Source organism: Pundamilia nyererei, unplaced genomic scaffold, assembly GCF_000239375.1.
Source record: "Pundamilia nyererei isolate P.nyererei 1_Seehausen unplaced genomic scaffold, PunNye1.0 scaffold00020, whole genome shotgun sequence".
NCBI lineage: Eukaryota > Metazoa > Chordata > Actinopteri > Cichliformes > Cichlidae > Pundamilia > Pundamilia nyererei.
Window position 1 is genome coordinate 5,400,915 of NW_005187421.1, and position 11,454 is coordinate 5,412,368.

The following is an 11,454-nucleotide window of genomic DNA, read 5'->3' on the forward strand; positions in this document are numbered from 1 at the left end:
TATATATATATATATATAGAGTCATTTTTTCTATTATAAATGTCGATGTGCTGACTTCCTGTACTTTCTGTCGCTTACAGGTTTGTTTTCTTCCTGGATCCCTGTAACATCGACATTGTTCAAAGGAAAATCAAGTCGATGGCTCTTTGTGTGTCTCTGTGTCCCACAGAGGAGCTGAAGACCTACCAGGACCTGAAGAGGTTCGCTATGGTCAATGGTGAGGGCATAAATGTCACACGACTCCTTGCACACTTGAATAGGTGTCTGGATATCCAGATATATTTTTACACGTCTGAGCTGAGGGACAAAGAGGCTTTGTTCTAGGCTTTAGAGGCAGGAGAGGGTGTTGATGGGAAATGTATTTGAATCTGTGTCTTTATTTGTTCAGCAAGGTCAAACGTTTAAAGCAGGTAAAGTTTTTGAGGTATAAACAGATTATATGTCAAAGATGAAAACAGGTGAAGCTGGCCGGGGTGATGTGTTGGAGGTGAAAACTGAAAGGTGACGATTGTGCTGAGATCAAGTGTGCAGAATATAAAAAAATAAAAGCAGGTAACTTAATAAATATGAAGATAATGGAAGCAATAAAAATAGAAGGAATTAAAGTGTAAAGAAGCTGATGTGTTTGAGGTGATAGCAGGTGATGTTTTTTTAATAGGATTTATTTTCATTTTTCAATAAAAAAACAAAACAAAAGCTGTTACAGAACATTTATGGCACATAGTAAATATCTGCAACTCGTTACAGTACGGTAAGTTATTGTGACTATAGGAACACACTTAAGTGTATATTCTTGTATCCATGCCATTCAAGGGTCATTTCAAACATCTGAAAACCCAACACATGAAGTAATAACAATATTCGTGATTACAAGAAACAATTAGGATAATACAGTATGTGGGAGAAAAAAGAACAAAACAAAAAGTAGAGAACACGTTATACAACCCCCCCCTAGCAGATGATATGTTGAGGTTGAATAATATAATAAAGTTTGAAAGAAGTATGCAAAGTGTTAAACAGGACAGCCGATGAAGTATTGAAGCTTAAAGCAGGTGAACCATTAAAGATAGAAGTAGGTAAACAGCTGGAGGTGAAAACAAGTGATGTCTTGAAGTTGTGACGACGCTTAGGCACTAGATGTCCCTGTTTTGGTTTTGGTTTTGTGGTCTTGTCTGATTTGGAGAGTAATTAGCTGTGAGAGTTGGGCCCAGTGAAACACTCCCTCCTGCCTGCACTTGCATTGCTCCTTGTACTGGATTGGATTTGAAACCAACCTTCTAAACTGGACCAGTTCAGCTGCATCATGTTTTCTTGTGTTATTTTTTGCTTTGCACACATTCTGCTGCATGCATGTGCAAGCTTTACACTTCTGACAAAGGCATTCTCTCTAATGAATTTTTTTTTTTAATAATCATTTTCCAGCATGCAAAGTGTTAAAGATGTAACGGGTGATCTGCTGAAGGTGAAAACATACAATGTGCTGAATCTGAAAGCAGGTGTTAAATATGAAGGGTGGGTGATGCGTTGGAGGCGAAAAGCAGGTGGAGTGCTGGAAGTGGCAGGGGATTGGAGGGTGCACTGTGTGACTCGATGTTCTCACAAAGACCGAAGTACGAACATGTTGCTGGTTTTAAAGGAAGCAGTGATGTCAGCACTTGGCCGACCGCGCGCCATCGCGTCACCGTGATGATTGAATGTCTGCAGACCGGACACACCAACAGTATACTGAACTTACAGTACAGTAACAAAGGCAGCATTAATGCGTGTCGTGTAATTGGTGCCACTCTGCTCTGCTTCTCCTCCATCATGGCTGCTCTGTGACTCAGAGCCTTCACTGTTCACTTGAGACACAAACGTGTTGAAACATGACGGCAGACCCTCGGTCAGGTGACCTCACAGCTCCTCCGGCAGTCGTTTATAAAGGATCCACTGTCACAGATTCACACAGAGGAACTAGTTTATCTGCTACACCTGAGCAGCCTGTCACAGAGGCCCAGCTCCAGCACGCTCACTCAGTTTGTTCATACAAGCGGAAATATTCATATCTGTGTTTCAGATTAAACTTTCAAAATAAAAATCAAATCAAGTTCACAGTCAGGAATGATACAAACTGGGCATATTAGTCAAATGACTGGGCATATTGGGGACTAGTTTCTTTTGGAGCTGTTTGCACTGGATGGTGTTTTTTTCCCCTCTTCAGCCACGCGTTCCCATGGGTTTTTTAAAGGATTTGCACACAAGACATTTTAATGACTGCAGTCATCTGAGCTTTGCATGTTTCTTTTGTTCGAGTTCTTCCCTCATAAGAATGGTGCATTTGGGTGGTGATTATGTATGGCAGCAAGCATGATCACTGTGAAGAGCAGAGGTAGTGATACCTTTTTGATACAAATATGTGCAATTTTCTGCAATATGTCTATGTTGCACCAATAAATAAAGCCCAAGTAACTAACTGGTTTAAAAATAGTATCATACCTCTAGAGTATATCAGTATAGTATATCCATGTACACTTCAGAGTCCATCAGTAACCAGCAGTGGCCTAGTGTCACTGGAAGCTAAACTGGTCCATGCATCACACTTTCTGGACTGCACACTGTATGGATGTGGTTTGCTTCAGATCCTGAGCTGTTCAATGCCTTCTCCACCTATTTTCCCTCCATCATTACTCTACATGTTTATTTTAGTTTTGTCTGTTTGCTGTTTCAGAGCTATAGGTTTTGCGGCTTGTGCTGAACCCACTGGAGTTTCTCTCTGAAGTTGTGTCTTTATGGTAAACTTGAGCAACAATATGTTTACCTCCTGGAAAGTGTTCTTTTTTTCTTGACCATGGAAAGGATCCTATGATCATCCTCCACTGTTGTCTTCTGTGGACGTGCAGACCTTTTAGTGCTGCTGGGCCCAACATTGTGTTCGAGTTTTCTTCTGAATGTACCAAACTATCGATCTATCCTTGCCTAGTGTCACAGGTCGTGGGAACAGTGAAGGATTTGTATTGTGTTTAGGGAAGTTCAACTGGCTGCATGCTGTGGGTTCACACAAGCAGCTGCCAATTGCAGATGGACCTGGACTCATCTATCAACCTTTTAGCTGTTTAATTTATGATGAATTAATGAAACTGTGTACCACAGGTTACATTTGGCCCCTGGAAGTTGTCTATGTAGTACAGACCTATAATTCCTAAACTTTTCCTCCAGATGTCAAGGCCAGAGGGCCAACACGAGGAAATGGACTTGAATGCAGACCGCACTTGGAGTCAGGGACTGTGAGCAAAATAGACTTTTATTACAAACGTGAACTGAGGCACAAAGTGTACAGAAATGCAAGGAGCGATAGCAAGTATACCATAAACTTAGGGCAAGTGACAAAGCAAACTAGGAAGCTACTACTCAAATAATTCTTTGACACATTATGAACAGGAGTAATACTATGATGTACTAGTTCCCTGAACTGTACTATAATCACGTGAAGTATACTATGAAGCAAAGAAACAACACTATAAAAGTTACACGATTACAAAAACACTGAAACGAGTGGTTAGTAAATCACTACGTGAACTGTGACATGGTCCGTGAGGGAGCCTTGGGGCTGTTGCGGACGAGGGCTGGGGACCCAACACTGGGTAACATCCAGTGCAGGACCCATGGGGTGTGGGACAGAGGGAAAGGGTGTGGCGTAATTCTCAGAGTCACTGAAACAAGGGAAACAAGTGTTAGAAGGGATGCCAGATGCGGATCCAAGGCGTAGGTTGCAAATTGCAAACAGTCTTACTTTTCACAGGCGGAGGCGAAGCATAGAGGGGTTGGTGCGGATGGGGTGTAGAGGTACTCCGATGAGTAAATCCGTTAATGTCAGAGCGCTGGACAGGAAGGCAGGCAGGTGAATGTAAGTGGAGAAGCTGTGTGCTGACCAGTGACTGAACCAAGACGGGTTATGGCAGTGAGTTTCAGCAACATCCAGAGGTTTTCTGTGAGCAGAAGGTACAAGGTCAATACAAGAATAACTATGGCAAGATACTGTCACTGTGGCGGCTTGACTAACGAGGCTTAGCAGACGATCTGGTGGAGAGTGAATATGAGCACTGATTTCAAGAAGCCAGCAGCCCAGATTACACTCAGGTGCAGCCTGTCAGCGGTGATGCGGCGGATACGCTCAGAGTTGGAAACGCCGGCACTGTGGAAAAACCCAGCGCTCACCCCGACCATCAGCTTGGATGTGAAAACCATGAAAGTCTGCATGTTAAGATCATACTGATTCTATAACTTGAGGACTAGAATACCAATATTTTGAATATCAAAAAACCCAAATTTAGCAGAACAGCTTATAGTTGAACAGTGGTGCCTTTTTGTACTTTTAGTGACTTGATCCCATAAGTACATCTACTAAAAATCTTGGATGAGTATCAATATTGGTGACCTTGACCTCAAGGTTAAGGTCAAAGGTCAGGTTTACTAAAAATCTTGTGAATGCAATAGGTGTATTTACACAGGAAGAATATAATATAGGCTTCTCATACTAATAATAACTTAACTGACAATCTCTGACACTTTGCAATTTGACAATCTTGATCCAATTCATGCATTTTTGTTTTGCAGGTTTCTCAATGACGCAGAAAGCAATATGTAGTTAAAATGGTGTCAGTGTTTCAGTGTTTTGACACAATGACATTCAAAGCTTTTTCCCAGTTTACATTCAGTGAATTTTCATAATGATAATCACGCTTCTGGATGTTCAGGCCAGGGCACAATTTGATTGCAAAAATGTTAAAAGATGTTAATGTTGTTTCAACATTATACAATAAGCATAGAACAACTTTTAACCTTGTTAAAATGTAAAAGTGGGATTGTGCCACCTAAAGATTCAACTGCCAGGAGGCTGAGGCGCTGGCACCTGCCAGTATTTTATAAAGTTTATTTTACTGAGTGCTTTGAGTGCTCAGTGAGAGTAGAAAAGCGCTATATAAGAGCCAGTCCATTTACCATTTATCTGAATTGTCCTGTGAAGGACTTTGTTCTGAAAAACAGTTTATAAATAAAGATTATTATTATGTTTTATTGTTTTTAAAATGGTTAAGCCAGTAAAAACCTATTTCAGGAACTGTTTGATTTACTGAAACAGATGTGCTTCCATTAGGTCATGCATATTGTCTGCAAACATCATCTGATGCTGTTGGCATAAACAAAATAATATTATCAACATATAGGGATAGTTGATGGTCAGTGTGTCCTGTTGTTAACCCATAGATTTGTGGGTATGATTGTACAGTTACTGCAAAAGTGGAATTGCTAGTGTAAACAGCAGCGGTAGCGGAGGACCATCCCAGTGAGACTTTAAAGAACTAGGATCATTAAACCTTGTCAAAGACCTTCTCTGCATCTAAAGGGCCGTATTAGAAGTTATTTTATTATTATTTAAAATATGATGGTGTTTTTTTTTTCTTTCAGGTTCTGAGCTGTGCTCCTATGAGTTAGCAGCTCATAGATATCCTGTTCTCGAACAGAGGACCACTAAATGCCCCAAACTACCTGTTCCACCCAGGTATGTAGCAGCTTTTCACCCCAAAGTCGCTTGCTTTTTTGCTTTTTCTGTGACCTCTGACCTCTGTCTTCCATTCTCAGTAAACCGCTGCCCGTGTTTAATCGCTGCACTCCGGTGGACATCTCCTGCTACGCAAGGTTTGCTGAGGCTGTGGTGACGTTTGTCGGGGATAACAGTGTTCTGCACCGACTGATCGCTGGCGTCGCTGCCAGTAAAGAGATCATCATCGGACTTTGTGTCCTCGCACTGTGTGAGAACAAGCATCAACCTCTAAGACGAAAATCTAATTCTCATATGGAAGTACCAAAAACTGCAGTTCTTCTAATGGCCACTTGAGACTCTAACATCACTTTTTTTTGCCTGTCTTTTTCAGTCCTCTCCATGATCCTCATGGTGATCATTCGTTACATCTCTGCTGTCCTCGTCTGGATCCTCACCTCACTGGTTGTCCTTGGATCCCTTGGTGAGATCACTTCCTGTCTGTTTGTTGCATTAAAAGATGTAAACAGATGAAATGTGTCTGAAATCAGGGCTCTGCTTTTTGTGTCTAAGCGGGGACTAGTGTGCTCTGGTGGCTCTACATTGACTACCGGCTATACGGGAACGACACTTCCTCTAAAGTACTGAAGGAAGCGAAAGAGGAGGTGGAGGTCACCAGAGATAGCGGACAGGCACTACTTGTCTATGCCGTTGCTGCCACTGTATTCACTGTATGTACTCGACATCAAACAGAGCATAGAAAGTGTGATCGATTGGTGTTTTAAACCCGAGACTGACTGTGTGTTTTGTCTCCAGATCATCCTTCTGCTGCTGATGCTCTTCATGAGGAAACGAGTAGCTCTGACCATCGCTCTGTTCCACGTAGCAGGAAAAGTCTTCATACACCTCCCCCTCCTCACCCTGCAGCCCTTTGTCACCTTCTTTGCCCTCCTGCTCTTTTGGATCTACTGGATCCTGGTCCTTCTCTTCTTGGGAACCACCGGTCAGTTGCAGCAGTCAAAGAGAAAAGCTGACATCATAAACACAGAGCTGTCCCTCTGATGTGCTCATTTCTAATCCTATCTCTCCTGGTTACTCCCAGTGAACATCTTAACACCTTCAACTCTGCTACTGCTACCTTGGCCTCCTGTCTTCAGTTTAAACTACAATGCTGTTAGATATTCGTCTTTGTTTTGCTAATAAGTCAAACAGCTGGTACATATTTGGTTGAAACCCCCCCAATCACATACACATGTTCACATGTCCAGTTTCTCTCTGTCCTTGTTGTACCTTTTGGTTGTAGTGACTCATTCGTAAATCGTTTATCCTATAAATTATGCTTGAACCAATTTGGGCAGATCGCGGTACCCGAAACTGTCTCTGTGGATTTATGTTTCTGTTGAATGTTGAATGTAAAGTAGCAGATTTCATTTAGTTTTAGTCATCAAATTATTCTTTCTCTCTTTGCTCTGTGTGGTCGTGCAGGTAACCCCGTACAGAACGAGGAGACGGGGCTGACGGAGTTCAGACTGACCGGTCCTCTTCAGTACTTGACCTGGTACCATGCTGTGGGCCTGGTCTGGATCAGTGAGTTCATCCTGGCCTGTCAGCAGATGACTGTGGCCGGTGCTGTGGTCACGTACTATTTCACAAGGTGAGTCCATACTACACTTTACATACCTTTTTCATACTTGATATTTCACTGGAGAATTTGGTATATGATGGTATTTAAATAGAAAAGACAGCTTCTTTTCACCTGAGACACTGACTGTAATCGATGTAGTAAAGCAACATGGTGGAAAGTGGATAAAATCAGCTTGGATACTTTTAAGAAAATGAACAGCTGGTCTGTAGGTATTTGGACAATGACAGCAGGATCATGTGTCTCTCTTTATCCATACCTTTCTTTAGCAATCGTTCTGGTATAAATTTATCTGTGCAGGCTCATTAGCTGTTTTGTCATAAAGTCTAATCTAAGATAAGATGACCTTTATTAGTCCCACACGTGGGAAATTTGTTTTGTTACAAAGTGGACAGTGCAAAGTTACATAACAAAAATTTGAAAAACACTGGAATAAGATAAGAATAAGATACTGTACACAACTGTACACAATAGAATAGCATAAAATAAAATACTTTAAATAATAGAATAAAATAGAATACAAATGCTATATACAACTGAGTATAATACAACGATGCCAGAAAAGAGTATTGCACTTAGTATTATTGCTTTTGCACATGTGTGGATGTGTGTGTTTGGTCAGTTGGAGTCTTTGTTGTACAGTCTGACAGCAGTGGGGAGGAAAGACCTGCCCACACCGTGGGTGCCGCAGCCACTGAAGGAGCTGCTCAGTGCTCTCAGAGTCTCCTGCATGTGATGGGAGATGTTGTCCAACAGGGATGACAGCTTAGCCACCATTCTCCTGTCACTCACCACCTCCACTTGTCAAGAGGGCATCCTAGAACAGAGCTGGCCCTCCTGTTCAGTCTCTTCCTGTCCCCAGCTGAGATGCTGCCACCCCTGCAGACCACACCATAAAAGATGGCTGAGGCCAACCCAGAGTCATAGAAGCGCTTCAGTAGTGGGCCCTTCACTCCAAACGACCTAAGTCTCCGCAGCAGCTACAGTCTGCTCTGCCCTTTTCTGTAGAGGGCGTCTGAATTATGAGTCCAGTCCAGTTTATTGTTCAGATGAACACCAAGGTACCTGTAGCTGTCCAGAGTCTCAATGTCCATACCTTGAATGTTTAGTGGTTGCAGTGGAGGATGTTTGTGCCTGCAGACGTCTACCACCAGCTCCTTGGTTTTACTAGTGTTGATCTGGAGGTAGTTCTGCTGGCTAATCTGGTCCTCTTGTTGGTTGTAAGCAGTGGGTTGCAGCTTGGTTACAAGAAGCTACAAAAAGATAATATTTTTGAAGGTTTCTCTTGATTGTAGACATTGGCCGTGATACTTCTAGAGAGTGCGCTTCAGTCATATCGTAATTGTTTGAAGTAAAGTACACTGTGGAGGTGTACAGAGTCAAAATTACAAAAAAAATTATTATGCTTGTTTTATCTTAAGATATTAAAATCATACTGTCTGTATTTCTAGTCACTCTGGTATACAATGACAGCATAATACTGCATCTTTTTAGCCTGCCTTTTTAAACTCTGGATTTCCGAGTGGATTCTCCACATGTGTACCCCCTCGTTTCAGGAAACATAAAGGTTCTTCTAAATGTCTCATGGCAGGAAAGACTCTTAACCAGGACTTTGTGTTTCAGGGACAAGAACCGACTCCCAGTGACTCCAATCCTGTCCTCAGTCCTGAGGCTGGTCCGGTACCACCTGGGCACAGTTGCAAAAGGATCCTTCATCATCACACTGGTCAAGATCCCACGACTCATCCTCATGTACATCCATAATCAGCTCAAAGGAAAGGTACAAAAAGTTTATTTACTAGACTGTTAAGATAAGATAAACCTTTATTAGTCCCACATCTAGGAAATTTTTTGTGTCACAGCAGAAAGTGGACAGTGCAAAGTTACAGCAGCAAAAATTAAGAAAAACAATGGAATAGAATAAGATAAAAGAATAACATACTATATAAAAATAGAATAAAATGCTATAACTAGCGCAAAGCAGTAGTGCATGATGGCAGAATATAATTGCTAAGACTTAAGTTAGAAAGTTACAAGAAGAGAGGAAAGAGGAAATAAGAAAAAAGCTCAGAAATGAGCAGAGCTGCCGTAACAGGCTGCCACACGCCAGAAGCCTTTAAAGAAAATCCAACGCTGAAGAAATTAGTTTTCACTTTTACTAAACATGAAGTAATAAAGCAATAAGATGCAAACAAAATACCTAAAATCAAAGTTTTATTTATTCAAATAAATAATTTTTAAAGAGGACAGTGCTTAGTGTAAACTGAATATATACCAACCAAGTAAATGTTATTTCACCAGATCCCATTAAATTGATTTTATGTAACAATTAGTTAAAAAAAGCATTTTGGCAGATCTTCTCTTTTTCTGTATGCCCTCTTGAAACTCCTGATGAATCCTGAGATGTGCATAGGTTTATGGATTTTATTTCTCAGTAGGGAACCTTACCATGACACTGTCACTTACAAGAACAATGTGAGCCTGTCAGTGGCGAACACACTGTTGCTAAGATTACATGGAAGTGATTCATTGAACAGTTTCACCAATTATGATCAATCTGGAAAAAAAACATCAGAAGAATGACTTGATGTCCTTTAAAGGTTTGGTAACAATACGAAGGGCATCTGTCTGTATGCTGATGATGTTTTGGTGTTCAAACAGAAGTCTCCTCGTCACTACAACAACATTTCTGTTGCATTAACAACTCGTTCATCCTTTTTAAAAATGATTACATGTACAGTGTGTTGTATGTGACATGTAAACATAAATACATTTTATGTATAACCTGATATTATCTGTTGTTTATCAGGAGAATGCGTGCGCTCGCTGTATGCTGAAAACTTGTATCTGTTGTCTGTGGTGTTTGGAGAAGTGCCTCAACTATCTCAATCAGGTAATACTCCACCCTCTTCTCTTCTCTTCTCTTCATTGATATGATCATCTCACCATGTCTGGTTTTATTTCCCAGAATGCATATGCAGCCACAGCCATCAACAGCACCAGTTTCTGCACGTCTGCACGTGATGCCTTCGTGATCCTGGTAGAAAACGCGCTGCGAGTCGCCACAATAAACGCCATTGGAGACTTTGTGCTCTTCCTGGGGAAGGTGAGGCGGGAGCTTGATTTTTCATTTTTCCTGCCAGTTTGTGCTGCTTTGGAGGAAGGATCTTCACTTTGAGTGTGATCACCTAACTGGATGTTGCTGTAAGAGAGCTTCGAGTGCTCAGCTACAGCAGAAAAGCACTATATAAGAACCAGTCCATTTTCCATTTACAGTTCTGTGGGATTAAGTTCAGAATTTCCAAAACATTGACTTTAAACACTTTTACTGGTCCCGTGAAATGAGATTTGATGCCATGCCTAAATTTTTTTTCTATACTATACGTATACGCCAGTATAGGTGGGGAAAGGAGCTATTAGCTAGCCAGATCCAGAAACAGTGCTATTATGTTCGTCTTCCTTCCTTTTCTTTGCATTTGTTTTTTAGCTGTAAAATCTAGTGGCAGGGAGGGCTTTCATCTTGGCTTTTGTCCACCATTCTCCTGTCACTCACAGAAAGATAAATTTCTAGCTTACAAACACCCCAGCAGAGCTGGAGCTGATGTTGACTTGTAGGTTACCTGTCTAAGGTGTTCTCGGGAGCTCTGTTGCTTTTTGTCTTTAGTAGAAAAAAAGTAGCTAGTGAACTTTGAAGCATCACGGCATATGGACAGTGGATTTCAGTTTTTCTTTTCCCACCTGTCATCAGTTTATTTGAATATATCTCCTCAGATCCTGATTGTGACGACGACGGCGTTCGCTGGAGTCCTCCTCCTGAACTACCAGCGGGATTACGCAGAGTGGCTGCTGCCGCTCATCATCGTGTGTCTTTTCTCCTTCCTGGTGGCCCACTGCTTCCTGTCCATCTTTGAGATTGTGGTGGACGTCCTCTTCCTCTGCTTCGCCATTGATACAAAGTACAACGACGGCACTCCAGGGAAGGAGTTCTTCATGGACAAAGCTCTGATGGTGAGATCTTTCGTCTGTCTCCCTCAGAGCTCGGTGAATTTACTAAAAGGACTGATATGGTAACATTCAACTCTGAAAATATGTTAGTGTAATGATGACCTGCAGCAATGTTCCCTCTATGCTGCGCGCATGCGCAATTGCGCACTGCTGGCACGGTCTCTGCGCACAGAAAATCTGCATTGCGTTAAAACTTTAACAATTCTGTTTTGCAGTGTTAGTCAGTAAGTGACTGGCTGCTGGGATTAGAACGATGCCACCTTATCCCATAGTCCAGCCAATAATGCGATTC

At 41.7% G+C, this 11,454-nt stretch overlaps 1 protein-coding gene across 3 annotated transcripts in view; it reads left to right on the forward strand.

The window, feature by feature from the left end:
- The window catches only part of slc44a1b (solute carrier family 44 member 1b), a 31,742-nt gene that overhangs the window by 9,972 nt on the left and 10,316 nt on the right, over positions 1-11,454 (forward strand). For all 3 annotated transcript variants that reach the window (XM_005726590.1, XM_005726588.1, XM_005726589.2), the window contains exons 4-14: positions 81-217; positions 5,443-5,536; positions 5,617-5,786; positions 5,910-5,999; positions 6,089-6,246; positions 6,332-6,518; positions 7,001-7,169; positions 8,781-8,937; positions 9,967-10,050; positions 10,126-10,263; positions 10,929-11,165. In XM_005726590.1, the coding sequence (XP_005726647.1) occupies positions 81-217; positions 5,443-5,536; positions 5,617-5,786; positions 5,910-5,999; positions 6,089-6,246; positions 6,332-6,518; positions 7,001-7,169; positions 8,781-8,937; positions 9,967-10,050; positions 10,126-10,263; positions 10,929-11,165 (1,621 nt within the window). The remainder of the gene's footprint in view (positions 1-80; positions 218-5,442; positions 5,537-5,616; positions 5,787-5,909; positions 6,000-6,088; positions 6,247-6,331; positions 6,519-7,000; positions 7,170-8,780; positions 8,938-9,966; positions 10,051-10,125; positions 10,264-10,928; positions 11,166-11,454) is intronic.